This window comes from Nuphar pumila, chromosome 1, assembly GCF_984573655.1.
Source record: "Nuphar pumila chromosome 1, dmNupPumi1.hap1.1, whole genome shotgun sequence".
NCBI lineage: Eukaryota > Viridiplantae > Streptophyta > Magnoliopsida > Nymphaeales > Nymphaeaceae > Nuphar > Nuphar pumila.
Genome location: NC_143249.1, coordinates 42,848,867 through 42,866,536, shown reverse-complemented (window position 1 = coordinate 42,866,536; position 17,670 = coordinate 42,848,867). Strand labels below are relative to the sequence as shown.

The following is a 17,670-nucleotide window of genomic DNA, read 5'->3' as shown; positions in this document are numbered from 1 at the left end:
GCTTCGGAAGCCCTTTTAAATTTGATGATGTTGGCATTTATCTTGGACTCAACGGATGAGAAAATCCAAGATAAGATCTTGAAGTTCTTCATTTCCCAATCATCATGTTTTTTAGAATACTCTTCAAGGGCCTTTTGTCTTTCATCCCCTTCGAGGATCTTAATATCCCCTCCTTCAACAATTGTAATTTTAGGTTCCGGTTCCGGTATGGATCCATGGACGTAACCCCAAAGGCCCTTTCCTTTAATATGAGCTTCCATATTACCGGCCCAAATACGATAGTTCGAGCCATTAAGCTTAAACCCAAGAGAGAAATGGGAGTCTTTTTCGCCCATTAGAGAGGAAAAAAGCCAAGGAATAATACGTACCTCAATTACTTTTCGCGTCTTCCTTGACAAGAGAGACTCCTAAAATATTGCTCGAAGAAGGTGATCCTCTTTGATTTCAAAAAACTTGAAGGCACGCTTTTCGAGGAATGCTAGAGAGGGCGAATCGCAATTCTCCTTTTTCAACGAGGCTCTGATACCATGTGAAAGTATCTTCAACAAGATACTAAAGTCAAAGGAACGATATAAATGTGTAAGCATACACACACCAAGAACACTTGGAACACTTGTGCATCAAAAGCAAAAAATACGAAATCACAAACGTGCAAATGCACTCATAAGTTTGATAAACACTAAAATGGTTGGGCAATAAACCCCAACACCCTTGAGCAAATACAAGAGAGAGTGCCCATATTTATAGGGCTAAAGGAGACCTTGGAAGGGGCTCCACATAGTCGTTGGAGCCCCTCCAACGGTCACAAATGTGACCGTTGGAGGGGTCCAACGACTAGTGTGTTGGGCCCCTCCCAAGGTAGGTACAAAGCATTTATTAAATGAAAAAAGAAAAATAAAAAAGGAGAAAAGAAACATATTCGAAAAAGAATGTGTAAAAATGTTTAAACTACCCCTAAGACTAAAGATAGAATTATATATATATATTTTACATATATAATAGGTAGATACATATACATATATCATATATATGTATATGTATTACCCTATGTCACACGGACTCGGCTCCAAGGTCGCCGCACCCGCGTCGACACGCACCGACACGGGTGCGGCTCGGACTCGGTCAACCCGACCCTGGGTGTGGTCAACGCACCCAGGGTCATTTTGGTCCATTTTTTGGAAATTTTTTTTTTTGAATTTTTTTTTTTAAAATTTTCTGGGCTACAGCTGTAAGGAAAAAAACCCATCACAACTAAAAAACCTGTACACTTTCAAGTTTTAAGTACAGAATGGGCACAACTCAAGTTTTTGTGGTTTTTTCCTGTATGAAGAAAGTGAATTATTACAGTGTATGAAGAAAGTACCCAAAAGTGAATTATTCCTGTATGAAGAAAGTGTACAGAATGCCTTCACAACTCATCACCTGTCCCCTAATGGGCACAACTTTGACCGAGTCTTATTTATATATATATATATATATATATATATATATATATATATATATTTTTTTTTTTTTTTAATATATATATAGCCGAGTCCCCGTGTCCAAAATTTTTGAAATTGCGCCGCACCCGTGTCGCACCCGCACCCGCACCCATGTGACATAGGTATTACCTTATATATGTAAAATATATATACGAAGTTACAAGTTTGAATTACATAATTTAACAGATCCTACGCCCTACAGGCAACTCATAGGCTCCCTCACCTATCTGACTATCACCAGGCCAGATATTGCTCATGTTGTGCACTCTGCAAGCCAGCATGCTCCTACATCTGTGCATATGAGTGTTGTGCTCCGGATCATTCGATACATCAAAAATACTTTGACTAAAGGGCTATTCCTATCCTCACTCTCTTCTTTAGACTTACTGGCTTATACTGATGCTGACTGGGGAGGAAACCCAAATGATCGAATCTCAACTACTGGCTTTTGTGTTTTTATAGGAGATTCGCTAATTGCTTGGAGGTGCAAGAAACAGCAGAAAGTCTCATTGTCTTCTACTGAAGCAGAATACAGGGCTATGGCAACTACTACAATGGAGCTTGTGTGGTTTCGAAGTCTTCTTCAAGATATGGGAGTCGAAATTACCGGTGCTTCGAAGCTTTGTTGCGACAACAAAAGTGCCATCTACATTGCCAGCAACCACACCTTTCATGAGAGGACTAAACATATTGAAATGGACTGTCATTATGTACGTGATGAATATCTTTGTGGGACAGTTACACTGCCATATGTCACTTCAGAATATCAACTTGCAGATTTCTTTACCAAAGCCCTGCCTGCTCCTCGCTTCTTGTTCTTTCTTGGCAAACTTTCGGTCATTCCCCCGTAAAGTTTGAGGGGGGGGGGGGTGTTAAAACATATGTAATAATATGTAATAATACATCTATATATATATATATATATATATATATATATAAATATAGATGTATATTCACCATAATACCAGATAGGGGTATTATGGTCTTTTCACAAGTACCCAATAGGGGTACTTGTTTTATTTCTTTTATTTCACTGTTTTTTATTTTTAAATGTTTTTTTTGGATACCGAAAAGGGGCCCCACAATGGAGTCGTTGGGGCCCCCAACGGTCACAATTGTGACCGTTGGGGGCTCCCAACGACTCTATTGGGAGCCCCTTTGGTCTCCTTTTCTTATAAATAGGGGGAACCCCCCTTGTATGTTGTATTGCTCTTGAGAGCTCCTCTTCAATAATAGTGATATTATTTTTCATGTGTGTAGCCTTTTTTATAAGGCCCTTCGTATATCCCTTAGTGGATTTCCTCTCTTATGCTTGTTGCATTTGTCTGTGTGGGACATAGTGAATGCTTTAGCATTCTTGGATTCTTCCGCATATTTCATTACACGAGATGTCTGCTTCAATCCATATATCGCCCTTTTTAGTCTGCAGACATATTTTGTAGGATTACCTTCTGCGTAACCAGTGGGTTGTTCCATGTAAACTTCTTCTCTCAAATCTCCATGAAGAAAAGCATTCTTCACATCGAGTTGGCTAATAGTCCATTGGTGTTCAATAGCTAAAGAAAGTATGACTCTGATTGTCCCCATCCTCACCACTGGACTAAAAGTTTCATCATAATCTTGTCCTTGCTCCTGTGTAAAACCTTTGGCTACAAGTCTCGCCTTGTATCGCTCTATGGTCCCATCTGGTTTATACTTTATTTTGTACACCCATTTCGAACCAACAACGTTTCTGTCAGGTGGTCTTGATACGACATCCCACGTACCACATTCATGTAGAGCTTCTATCTCCTCATTCATTGCTTCAATCCATCTTCTGGAATTTGATGCTTGAGAGAACGTTGTAGGTTCATCTTCTTTATTCAAGGCTGTTAGAAAGAGTTGAAAATCTAATGAGAAATTTTCATAACTGACCCACCTTTCAATTGGATGGCGAGAACGTGTGGATCTTCTAGTATCAACGATGTTGGATGTAGAGGATGTGTCCATGCCTGAATCAACTATGGTGGGTGACTCTCTTTCTCGTCGAGTGTAGACAAGGCCTTTATACCTTCCTGGATTCAACGTTGGGTCTGTATTTTCATGAGCAATCATTCCATCAGTAGACACAGGTTTCTTATCCTTTTGAGTGCAATTTGAGCAAGCATCACTAGCTCCTGAGAGAAGTTCATAATTCAACCAAGGATAATAAGCCTCAACTTTAGGTTTTGATTCTGAAGAACTAGTACATCGACAATCAAAATTCAATTCATCGAAGATGACATTTCTTGATATTTTGATGCGCTTGCTCACCGGATCATAGCACCTGTACCATTTATAGTCATCAGCATAACCCACAAACCTGCACTTCAAAGCCTTGTCCTGAAACTTATGTCTCCTTGAACTGTCAACATGAACATAGCATAAACAACCAAACACATGCAAATCATAGTAGTTGGGGTGTATACCAAAAAGAGACAAGTAAGAAGACTTGTTTTCCAAAATAGTCATGGGCAATCGATTTATCACATGAACTGCAGAATGAAAAGTCTCTGTCCATAAAGTGATCGGAAGATTACTGTCATGCATCATGCTCATCGCACTCTCAACAATATGGCGATGTTTCCTTTCAGCAATCTCATTCTGCTGAGGTGTGTGTGGGCAAGACACCTTTTTCCTTATCCCGTTACTTTGAAGAAAGTTAGTAAAGTCAATGGAAGAGAATTCACCTCCTCTGTCACATTGGAAACTTAGGATGTTTTCAGAAAATTGGTTTTTGACAAAGGAATGGAAGTTACGGAACAACTTGAAAGTCTCAGATTTATGTTTCATGAAAAATATCCAAGAATAGCGAGAATAACTGTCAACAAATAAAAGATAATATCTAGTTCCGGATATGGAAGCAACTGGAGCAGGCCCCCAAACATCAGAACAGATAGTCTCAAAAGGTCTTGAAGCTCTTTTATTAATAGAATGAAATGGTAAAACATGACTCTTACATAAGAGACAACTAGAACATTTGTTGTCATTGACATTTATTCATAAACTTGACTTGGGAATGAGGTTATTTGAAACAAGCTTTTCAATGAAACTACTACTGCAGTGACCTAGACGACCATGCCAAAGGTTTGGCTTATTGATTTCAGAGACACTAAAAACGCAGTTAGGATTTTCAGAAGGCAACGATGATTGGAGCTTCAAGTTTGGGTCTGCAGAGCGAATATGTGTTGAAGGATCTTCTTGAAAAACATACATATTGCCTTGCCGTTTTCCTCTAGCGAACGTCTCCTTCGTGCAGAGATCCTTAACAAGAACAGAAGAGGGAGTAAATTAACATGAGGCTTTGATATCATCAACAAGTTTAGAAACTGAAACGATGTTTTTCTTGATATTAGGAGCATAAAGAACCTTTGAAAGGTTGATGGAAGATTCGGGCAAGGGTATAATGGAGTTTCCAATATGCGAGACAGAGTGGTGTGATCCATCTCCAGTAACTATACTACTTCTACCAATGTAAGGAACAAGTTTTAGGAGCTTACCTGCATCACCAGTAACGTGAGTCGTTGCGCCAGAGTCCACATACCAAGTACCTTGCTCATTTTGTTTCAGATTCAATTTTGCTAAGGCTGACAACAACAACTCTTTTACTTCGTCGTTGGTCCTTGTACTGTCTGTGCCTCTTTTTGCTTCAGTTTGTGTTGATTTTCCTTTATTTAGGGGATTGAACCAGCAGTTAGCTTTGATATGCCCCTTTTTATTACACAGAAAGCAAGTAGGAATTGACCTTTGTCTTTGTGGATTGGTATATGAGTTGGGTGTAGGCAATAATCCACGACCTCTATGACCACTTCTCCCTTGTGCTCCCTTTCCCTTGATATCATAGCTTCCTCGTCCTCGTGCATAAGTAACCCCTGTAGCAAGAACTTCTTGTGCCCCAGTATGCATAGATGATTCTTCAGAAAATCCCTTTAGATTCATCTCATATTGTAACAATTTTGCGCGCAGATCTTCAAAGTTGGGCAGCTCAATTAAACATAACAGGGAAGTGACAATCATATGATAGTCGTGTCCCAATCCACTGAGGGTTTGTTGTACCAAATCTTTATCAGAAACTGTACTTCCAACAACTGCTAGCTGATCTGTGATAACCTTCATTTTGTTCAAATATTCCATGATGGTCATGGAATCCTTTCTTAACATTTGAAATTCTCTTTTAAGAAACATAATCCTGGCTTGAGAAACCTGTGAGTATGTCTGAACAAGTCTGTTCCAAAGTTGCATGGCAGTGCAGTCATCTGGAATGGCTATAAGAACCTCTTGTGACAGTGTTGATGTAATATAAGCAACTAGCGCTTTGTCTCTTTTCATCCAAGCCACAAATTCAGGATTTCTAACATATACTGTAGTAGATTCCCCTTTGCTGTCCCTTTCTTCTCGTGATATGAACTCAGGAGGAACTGGAATAGATCCATCCAGATGTCCAGAAAGATCCTGACTCCTAATGAAAGGTATGATTTGCCTCTTCCAAGTCAAGAAATTACCATTATTTAATTTTTCAGACACGAGTTGGCTGAGGAAACTTGAAGAAAGAACTGACTGGCTAGGAAGTGAATCCCTGTTTCACAGAATTAAGAGCGTGTTCAGCACAATCTGCCTACGCCTGCAGTTTCTGTAACTCTTTTTTTTTTTTTGCAGAAACTAATTCAGATCAATGGATATCAGATTGCAGAAACTAATTCAGATTGCTGATATGAAACAGAAATTGAATGTCTATCAGATTTCTGATTTGTATATGAAATGGAATATCGGATATGAAAATCACCAAAAAAAATGTGAATATGAATTCCTACTATGTATTGACACAATGCTTTCAAGCTAAAGGAGGTAAAATAGAAGAAATGAGAGTGTATCGGCTTGATTAGATCTGATCAAGGATGCAGCTGAATCAAAATAGGGCCCTGTGTGATTAGATCACGTTGCTATCAAGAGCGATAAACTGGGTATGTTAGTGACAGAATGAGGAAAGTGTAGGGATGAAGAAAAGGTATTTTCAACAAGGGATTTGGGTCGAAAATCTGGGCTGAGTCACTCAGTCCTCTCTGAGTTGACTTAGATCAGGTAGGGAGATGGTTTGATCAGATCTGATTAACGTCAGATCTGATCAAGTTCAAGAGACAAAGAAAACTGTAGGGAGAAGAAGTCAGATCTGATTATCGTCAGATCTGATTGATATCAGGTCTGATTGAGAAGAAAAGAATGGGATGTGTCAGTCGTGAACCAGAAAAAAAACAGATGAGATAAGGGGACTGAAGAAGAATATTTTCTTGACTTAGAAGAGGAAATAGAGAAGGGATAGATCTATCAGACGTACCTTTGAGATCGATTCCAGTTTCAACTGAAGCGTGGCTCTGATACCATGTCAGATTTTGAATCTCCAGATCCTTCCACGCGTGAGAGCTGAAAAACAGAGAGAGAGATAGAGAAAGGGAAAGAGAAGTTGGGAGAAACCGATGCCCTATTGTCTTAGGGTCGGCTGTTGTGTATATTCCTTTATATTAACATGTGATTACAAAATTAGGGTACTAAAATACCCTCATTACAATAACTTATATTACATAGTGCCATTAATGAAGAAGTGGATGTCACGGGTCTGGATCTTCAGATCCATGACCCGTAACCAGAGAAAACACTTCTTTTCAAAAAACACTTTCTAACAATGTTATTATTTGGGCATCTTAGAAAAATTGGGTGTCTACACCGACAGATGTCTGCATGGACAAATTCGAGTGGACGCTTTTTCTTCAAGAATGAGTCTGGGAATGGCAGTTTATGAAATTTGCCATAGATACATTCTTCACATATTTTCTTTTCTTCATGGATATAGGGGAGGCCAACCACCATATTTTTATGCTTTAACAATTTTAGGCTTTGATAATTTAAATGACCAAATCTTAAATGCCAAAGATTTGATTCATTTAAAGTTTCAACTTTCAAGGCTTCTCCTTCATATGGAGACATAGTCAAAGGAAAGACATTGTTCGCGGCCATTTTCACTTTGGCTATTATCTGTTGACTCTTTTTGTCAACTATAGTAAATTGGTCATTATTAAAATGAACCAAATATCTTTTTTGCATGAGTTGACCAACACTAAATAAATTTTGAGCTAAACTAGGGACATAAGAGACATCATGAATGAGTTTAGTCTGACTGGATTTAGTTTTCACTACTATGACTCCCTTGCCTTCAACATTTTGAAATCTACCATCTCCCATTGTTACTTTGGATGTGGCAGTTTCGTCCAGTTTGATGAAGCACTTTCGATTTTCGGTCATGTGGTTGATGCACCCGCTATCTACATACCATACGTCATGTGACACTTGCTCAACATTCATGCAAGAGAAGAATATATAGCCTTTGTCGTCTTTATTTTTTGTAAAATCGACTTCATTCTTTCTTGAAACCAGCAATCTTTATGAGAGTGATTTGGCACTCAGCATCTTATGCACTTGAATCGAGAATCCCTTGATTTATGACTAGGCTTTTTACACGCATACCAATTCTTTTCGGATTGCTTATGGTTTCTAGGCTGATTAGAATAGTCTTTTCCTCGATCGCGATCTCTAAATTTTGGAGTTTTGCTTCCTCTTGCAAAATGAGATTTTTTATTCGAGCTTTTTTTTTTCTTCATCAATATTGAGTTTTGATTTGAGTGCATGCTCAATATTTTGATATTCGGACCTAGAGATTCATTTCTCATATGCCTTGAGAGAACTTATGAACTCTTTACAAGGTTTCTAGGTCTTTCAACTCTTCTATGGCAGCTACAACATAGTCATACTTTATCGACAAGCTTCTTAGAATTTTTTCAACGATTTTTTTCTCAATTTTAACGCCATAGCTTCTTATTTGATTTATGATTCCAACAACTCTTGAAAAGAATTTTTGAATGGATTCACTGTCTTTCATTGAGAGTGTATCAAAATCTCTCTATAATGCTTAAAGCTTAATGGAGATGATTTTTTCGGAGCCTTAGAATTCAACTTTTAGAATATTCCAGGCTTCTTTTGATGTAGATGCATTCATAATCCGAGGAAGATCGAATTACTTACCCCAAGTTGGATGCATAGAAGCGCCTTCGCGTCCTTGTTCTCCTTAAACTCCTTTTGCTTTGTTGGAGTCCATGGTGCAAGAGTTGCGTCATCCGCTTGTCCTTCAAAACCAACTTGAACGAGCTCCCAAAGATCTTGTGAGGCGAATAGAGTCTGTGAAAGTATCTCCAATAAGATACTAATATCAAGACCTTAATATTCTTGATAATAAACCCACCACGAATGCAGAATAAGAACACTTTAGAACACTTGTGCACAAAGGCACAACTCACAAATAACTCACAAATGCACAAAGGCATAAAAACAATGCAATCGATTTATTGAGAACTTGGGCTTTGACTCAAAGCCATGAGAAATACAAGGGGGTGAAACCCCTATTTATAACAACACAAGAGGAGCCTTGGAGGGGCTCCACTCATAGACGTTGGAGCCCCTCCAACGGTCACAAATGTGACCGTTGGAGAGGGCCCAACGTCTATGTTAGTGGGCCCCCCAAGGTACCTTTTGGTACTTTACAAAAAGAAAATAAAAAAAAAATAAAAGAAAAATAAACTAAAACAAATTACAATCACATTCATAAGGTGAATGTGCGTAAAATAGAGGAAAAGACTAATCTACCCCTACGGCTAAACAAAACAGAAATATATATTTTATATATATAATAAGTAGATACATATACATATATATTAATATATGTATATGTATTACCTTATATATATAAAATATAAATATTACATTGAATGATTAGGTATATAATTTAACACCCCCCCTCAAACTTAGGGCAGGATGACCGAGAGTTTGCTAAGAAGAAAGTTGAAACGCGGAGCACACAAGGCTCTAATGAAGAAGTTGCCCGCCAATTGATATTCGGATGTGACATATGGAAGGTCAATGATTCCTTTGAGGTACACCTCCCGAACGTAGTGACAATCCATCTCTATGTGTTTGGTCCGCTCATGAAAAGTGTGATTTTTAGCAATATAAATCGCACTTTTGTTGTCACAGCAAAGCTTGGTAGGCCCTTCAATAGTGATCCCCATGTTTTCCAACAACTGATGAATCCAAACAATTTTCATGGTAGTAGTCGCCATGGCACGATATTCCGCTTCAGTTGATGATAGAGACACCTTTTGCTGCTTCTTACATCTCCATGAGATTAATGAGTCTCCTAAGAATACACAAAAACAGTGATGGAGTGACGGTTATTTGGGTCACCTCCCCAATCAGAGTCAGTATAAGCAATTAATCTTAACTCAGAAGAAGAAGACAGAAAAACTCCCTTATTAATAGTGTGCTTTAGGTATCTTACGACACGTAAGATAGCACCCATGTGAACAGAAGTTGGTGCATGCTGAAACTGACTTGCCGTATGCACCGCATGTGAGATATTTGGTCTGGTGATACTTAGGTACATCAACGATCCTACTAGTTGCCTGTAGGGAGTAGGATCAGAGAGAGGAACACCATCATCAATTTTCATTTTAGCAACTACTATAGCAGGAGTTTCACAAATTTTATCATTTGTAATACCTGACCTGTCAATAATCTCAGATGCAAGCTTAGTTTGAGACAAAAAATATCCTCTATGAGAGTAAGTTACCTCAATACCCAAAAAATAAGTTAAGAAGCCTAAGTCATACATTTCAAACTTATCCTTTAAAATTGATTTTATGCTTTTAATCCCTTTAGAATCGCTCACAGTTATAAGCATGTCATCCACATAAAGTAGTAGAATAACAATCTCTGCATTAGATTTTCTAACAAACAAAGCAGTATCAGTAAAGCAGGATGAGAAATCATTTTCTAACATTACGGAGTTAAACCTATCATACCAAGCCTTGGGAGCTTGTTTTAAACCATAAAGTGTTTTCCGAAGGCGAAACACTTTTCCTTTAGGATACTCTATTCCAGGAAGAGCATCCATATATACTTCTTCGTTTAGATCTCCGTTTAAAAACGCATTCTTAACATCCATCTGATAGATGTTCCATTTATTGATTAAAGCAACGGTTATAAGACATCGGACGGTGACCATTCGAGCAACGGGGGCAAAAGTCTCCTCATAATCAATCCCATATTTTTTACCATATCCTTTTGCAACTAAGCGGGCCTTATATCTCTCAAGAGACCCATCACTCTTAGTTTTGACTTTAAATACCCATCTACACCCTATTGCTTTCTTGTCTTTAGGAAGGTCTTGAAACTCCCAGGTCTTTGCTTTCTTTAGGGCTTCAAGTTCATTATTCATAGCGACTATCCATTCCGGGCATTTTCGTGTTTGCTCGAAATCCCTAGGTTCTGTGTACGAGTGAATGGCGCTTAGACATGCTCTATATTTTGGTGAAAAGGACTCATATGAGATGAACCTAGAAGGGGGTCTTCTTGATCTTTCGGTCCTACGAAGATTTCCTTCACTTGAAGGGGTAGACTCACTATCATATCTTTCGAGGGCACTTCTAAAAGTATTTCTATCTCTATGAGAGTAGGTTATAGGATCTCTATGTGGTTCTTCATTGATGTGTTGATCAAAATGAGTTTCATTATTATCCAAGTCATTTTGATTTGTTTCATCATCACTAGTATCATCATCTTCAGTTAATAAATCAAACAGAAAAGAATAGTCTATATTCTCGTCATTAGTTTCAAGTTTTTCGAAACCACTAATATTTTCCAAGAAGCTTACATTTCTGGAAACATATAGTTTATCACTTTTAACATCATAACAGCGAAAGCCTTTATGAGTTTCAGAATAACCAAGAAAGGCACAAGGAATGGTCTTAGGGGAGAGTTTGTCATTTTTATCAGTAAGGACAAAACATTTACATCCAAAAACCCTTAACCTGCTATAATCAGGTTCTTTTTCGTATAATTTTTCAAATGGGGAAATCTTGTTCAAGTTTTTAGATGGAAGTCTATTTATGAGATAGACAGAAGTAAGAGCGGCCTCCGCCCAAAGTTTTTTCGGAATATTTTGATAAATGAGCAAAGTTCGTGTGGTTTCAATAATATGCCTATGTTTTCGTTCAGCCAACCCATTTTGTTGGGGGGTTTTAGGACAAGACTTTTGATGGAGAATTCCATAATTTTCAAGATAGCTTTTGAATTCATTGAAAAGGTATTCGCCACCCGAATCGGTTCTAAGAATTTTTAAATTTTCATTGAATTGATTTAAAACCATCATATGAAATGTTTTAAAAGTTGAAAAAACTTCATGTTTATGTTTAAGAAAATATATCCAACTAAACCTAGTGAAGTCGTCCACAAAGATAACATAGTAAGAGAAACCTCCCTTGGATATTACCGGAGCCGGACCCCATACATCGGAGTAAACGATTTCAAAAGGTTTTGTTGTAAACATGGATCTTTGAGGAAAAGGAAGACTTCTCATTTTTCCAAGAATACATTCATTACAAACAAAATTTTCATTACAAAGATGCTTAATAAAAGGCAAATAAGAGATTTTAACAATGTTGGGATGACCCAATCTCTTATGCCATACATGAATATCTTTGTTTTGAGCAACATTACAAAATTGATTCTTGGGAATTTTAAGAAAATCAACATAGTAGAGGTCTCCTCTCCTAGAGTCTTCCCCAATCAACTTCCCGGACTGGCGATCCTGTATCCAACATTTATCAGAAGAGAATTTTATATCGCAACCACAGTCCGAGAGTTGAGAAACGGAAAGTAAATTTAAGTTTAGTTTTGGTATAAGACGAATTTTTGGGATAAAGAAGTCTTGTTTTTCAAAATTGCCCATTCCTTTAATTTCAAGAGGTGTTCCATCCGCCGTTGAGACAAAAGATGGAAGACAATTTTTAGAATAATCAGAAAGAAAACAATGGCTTGGAGTCATATGAAACGAAGCACCGGAATCAAGTAGCCAAGATGTCTTACCAAGAGAGGAAGAGGATGACATAGCGGCTCCAGAAAAGCCTCCTTTGAGAAGAGGTTGAAGAGCATCCATAATTTGATGAAGCGAGAGGTTCATTTGATGTCGAAGGCCGTTCCTCCGATTGGGATGCTAAAGTCGCGGCAAGAAATTTCTTCCATTTGGGACAATTGGGTTTGATATGTCCCGGTTCTTTACAAAAATGGCAAGTTAATTTGCTATAATCTCTCTTACCATATCGATCATTTTGCCCTTGATTTTTGAAATGGGGCTGTTTGTAGGTCTTCAAATTATTTCCGGGTCTTGACACAGCATTAACCACTTCATAATCACTTTGAGAAGGTGTAGCAAGGATGCTTGGGTTATTTTTACTGATCCCCATATGTGTTTCCTCACCACTTAGCTTGGTGATGACATCTTCAATAGAGGGGGATGTGAAAGCGGATAGAAGAGAGGACCGAATTTGCTCAAATTCGGGTCTAAGACCATTTAGGAAGTTAAAAAATCGATCTTCCTCTAGTTGTTTGTGCCTTAATTCAATAGCTTCTCCGCTCCATTTTGGTTCGAGCATGGCAAGCTCGTCCCAAATAGATGATAATTCGGCAAAATATTCCCGAATAGATAAATCATTTTGTTGAAGAGTCAAGGCTTTCTTTTGGAGATAGTATTTGTGAGACAAGTCCCTTGAAGTATACATTTTTTCAAGGTACAACCAAGCTTCGGAGACCCTTTTAAACTTAATGATGTTGGCATTGATCTTGGTTTCGACGGATGAAAAAATCCAAGACAATATTTTGAAGTTCTTCATTTCCCACTCATCATGCTTTTTGGAATATTCTTCTAAGGCCTTTTGTCTATCTTCTCCTTCAAGAATCTTAATTTCCCCTTTCTCTATAATAGAAAGTTTGGGTTTGGGTTCCGATATGGAACCTTGAACGTAACCCCAAAGGCCTTTCCCTTTGATATGGGCTTCCATATTGCCGGCCCAAACATGGTAGTTCGAACCACTAAGTTTAAACCCAAGGGAGAAGTGAGAGTCTTTTTCACCCATTAGAGAGAAGAAAAGATGGAAAATAATGCGTACCTTAACGGTTTTTCAAACTTTTCTTGACAAAAGTTGCTTCTAAAATATTGCCCGAAGTAAATGCTTTACTCCGAAACTTCACTAGCTTGACGGCACGTTTTTCGAGGTACTTCACAAGAGACGAGATGCACGATCCTCCTCCTTCCAACGAGGCTTTGATACCATGTGAAAGTATCTCCAATAAGATACTATTATCAAGACCTTAATATTCTTGATAATAAACCCACCACGAATGCACAATAAGAACACTTTAGAACACTTGTGCAACACAAAAGCACAACTCACAAATAACTCACAAATGCACAAAGGCATAAAAACAATGGAATCGATTTATTGAGAACTTGGGCTTTGACTCAAAGCCATGAGAAATACAAGGGGGTGAAACCCCTATTTATAACAACACAAGAGGAGCCTTCGAGGGGCTCCACTCATAGACGTTGGAGCCCCTCCAACGGTCACAAATGTGACCGTTGGAGAGGGCCCAACGTCTATGTTAGTGGGCCCCCCAAGGTACCTTTTGGTACTTTACAAAAAGAAAATAAAAAAAAATAAAAGAAAAAGAAACTAAAACAAATTACAATCACATTCATAAGGTGAATGTGCGTAAAATAGAGGAAAAGACTAATCTACCCCTACGGCTAAACAAAATAGAAATATATATTTTATATATATAATAAGTAGATACATATACATATATATTAATATATGTATATGTATTACCTAGCTGGCTGCCATAGTTTTGGTGTGAGTACAGTCTCCTTCAATAGTGCCTTTGATACCACTTGTTGGGATTTTGAGTACCAAAATAACGCAGCGGAAAGTGGTACGACCAATAAAGATCACATAGGAAGGAGGTGTGAGGCAAATAGAGTCATAGGTGCACACACTTAGTCTCTTTCACTCACACAACACTCAAGTAAATATGCCGAGGCACTCACTTTGAAGAGGCACACACAAAACTCACTTCATTGCTTTATGCTTCAAGGAGAGCACAAGGAGGTTTATATAGGGATGAGATAAGAACGTCCCACTCTAATTTTGGAATAGGCACAATAACCAAAGAGTCTTGATAAAAACCAAGAAGACTATTTGGTAAATTAACCAATCTTCTAGAGACCTTTTTTAAATGAAGATAAGGTAGAAGAGGGAGTCTTCTACCGACCTAACTAATTTTAGCATATGACATGCCTACATTACTTGGCCACATTGATTTGGATTATGGACCCAAAATAAGGTCCAGATCCAATTACAAATTATCATTTTTAACAGCTAATGTATCAACAGGTAGAAGCTCTAAAAGGTTAACACTGGATGAGCCTCCCTTGACCAGTGTGTCTATTCCCAGAAGGAACTTTCACAGAATCTTTTCTTTTCTTTTTTATTCTATTATTAACATGAGTTTTGGTAAAAAGTAACAGATTGTTACCATTTTCTAAAATGGGTTTATAACTTTATCTGTGAGTTAACAATAAAATCATGGCCAAGAATTGTTTGTCTTTGGGTTGGTGAAGAGAGTCCTCACTGCCCACACATAATGGCCTTGCGTAGTCCTATTGTAACTCATTCTTTCCTCTTCAGCAACACTCTGTCTCTCAAAAATGGCAAAGAAAAGGCAGTATGACTGCTTCAAATAAATGACTAAGTAAATATTTTATGGTTTTACAATATGAAAGTAGGAAGCAAAACATATAGCTAGAACTTATCCCAGTAACAGTATAGAACAAAGTTCATATGTAAGTAGCTGCAACATGTGCAGATGGAATAGAACAGAAAATTACGTTAAAAAGACCTGCAAGTGTGGTTCTTAAAAATGGAAGTAGAAATAAAAGGAAACTATATTACACAGTTCATGGAAGTAAAATAATTGAAAAAGAAACTGTGATAGAAACAAAATCATTATTGGTCTTCTTTATCTATCTTGCAATAGCAGAACATAAAAATCAAGTGCAGAAATTATCAGGGAATCCAGCCAAGAAATTACAGTTTTAACCTATAACTAAAGTCTACAAACTTCATGCATAACATGTCTCACCCCAGCATATGCCATATATCTTGGTAGTCTGGAAAGATGTCCTGTACCTTCTGCATATACACTTGCATCAATTAAGACCAACTCAGACACCTGTGTAAAACAACAAGACACCATAAGTTCATTTTGAACACTGGACGCCATGTAACAAGAAAATCAATTTTATGATTGTGCACAAGAACATTATCCACCTAAATACTTGAGCCCTTTTAGAAAATCATATACTTGAACTAAACTTCTTTCGCAGAAACCCATGTTTTCTGTGTGGGTTTGCTCAAGGGATAAAGATTAATAAAGTACTATATGCTAAAATCCTGTACACACATTTTTTGCTAGCAACAGGTAAAAATCTTTGCAGTTAATGACCTCAGTAAACACACCATCGGCCAGGTTTTAGGAACAAAAGATGAAAGATAAGAATATGATTGAACACAAAGAAACAGGTCTATATAATGGATTCCTTACAACTTCAGGATAGGAGACTGCAAAATCAATTGCAACAGCAGCACCAAGGCTTGCACCAACTAGCAGCATCGGCCTTTTTATGTATGATCTCCAAAACTGCAATTACAAATGGAATATAAATGCACAGTCTGTATTTGATTGGCATAGTCGTGGCAATGAGCCAAAAGAATACATTTACTTAGACACAAGCAAGTCAATAAACTAATATGCCAACTTTTACTGTCACAATAGAGTAATATTTCAGGCACATACTTTGTTACATTTGGGAAGTTCAGTCATAAACCATTGTAATTTTTTTCAAGTGTTCAAATGAAATTGAGGGCCTTACCAGTTAGATTTTTATGATCAGTAATAATGTCACATGATTTTGGTTTTGTTGTTGTCATTGCTGCTTGTGCTGCTGCTGTTGATTTTATTTTTACTATGAGGCAGTGTAAATCAAATATTAACAAAATTCAAGAAAAGAACACTGAAAGCTGGCAATAAGGGATTACCTGCCAAAAAGACACAAGCAATAAAAAGAAGCTCTTATTTGTTATCCAGACCAACATGTTGTTAGTGCAAACAGGTGACAAAAAAGGATTTAAGGAAATAGAGAGCTCAAGCCTAGAGGCACGTTCTTAAGATCACTATCTTTAGAACTTCAATCGCCCCACTCCGGGAATTCCGAAGATGCGAAAGGGGTTTGTTGCGACTGAGTTCCTAGGATACAACTAGGCTTGAACCTCAAAGAGTCACTGCTTCACAAGAACAAATGACCTCTCCCCACACTTGAACTCTGCAAGCCAAATCAGGAAGAAAGAAAGGAGAAAACTGGAGAGTCAGAAATTCGTATATCTCAAAAGAAAACGAAGAGATTTATAGACTTCTAGTAAGGCCAAAACGTTTTGCGATAAATTAGAGTAATTGTCATAAATCTGACGATTTGAAAAGGTCCCTGAATGGTCACCCACCTTTAACTGTAGATTAAAGGCCTTCAAAACCGTCTAACAGCCACAATGAACCATAAACTCAATATAAATGCAATTAAAACCTTTCAAACTGTCAGACATCTCAAAACCGAAAAGACAAAATGGACATTTGTGCCTCATATGCACCTCGCACTGCTGTGAGCGTGCGAAGTGCAAAGTGCACCATCAAAACGCCACATTACGCCTCAAACGCCCTTGCGCACACACGCGCATGCGTGCGTGCACGCGTGTGCACGAACGGCGAGTCCGTTGTTGCACGATGCGCAGCAACATCCGCATGCCACCTAAAGACTCAAGGCTTACCAAAGTAAATAATAGATAACAAACCCTCTATTTAAACCACTTGAAAAACTTTTCTCTCTTAGATATGGGACTAAACATTTTCAAAACACTTTTGGTGGGAAACAAAACTTAAAAGGATTTTATATTTTAAAACTTTTCTAACAATCCCCCACTAGTTTTAAAATGTACTTGGCTTGCATAGAAACTTATGCATCAGTGAGAGTGTCTGTAAGACTTGAACCCCCACTTATTAAAAGAAAACCTAAATTAACCAAGGTGCTAAGTGGACTTACCTTGAACTTAGCTCCTTATATTGTTAACGAGTTTTCAATCATACATAGGTTTCCAAAAAGTTCAATTGTGTGGATTTCATG

The 17,670-nt window shown here is 37.8% G+C and overlaps 1 protein-coding gene across 1 annotated transcript in view; it reads right to left on the bottom strand.

The window, feature by feature from the left end:
• The window catches only part of LOC149848826 (alpha/beta hydrolase domain-containing protein VTE7-like), an 83,037-nt gene that overhangs the window by 14,846 nt on the left and 50,521 nt on the right, over positions 1-17,670 (bottom strand). Inside the window, exons 5-6 of the mRNA XM_089997632.1 lie at positions 16,044-16,139; positions 15,582-15,671 (exon numbers count right to left, since the gene is read on the bottom strand). Coding sequence (XP_089853758.1) covers positions 15,582-15,671; positions 16,044-16,139 — 186 coding nt within the window. The remainder of the gene's footprint in view (positions 1-15,581; positions 15,672-16,043; positions 16,140-17,670) is intronic.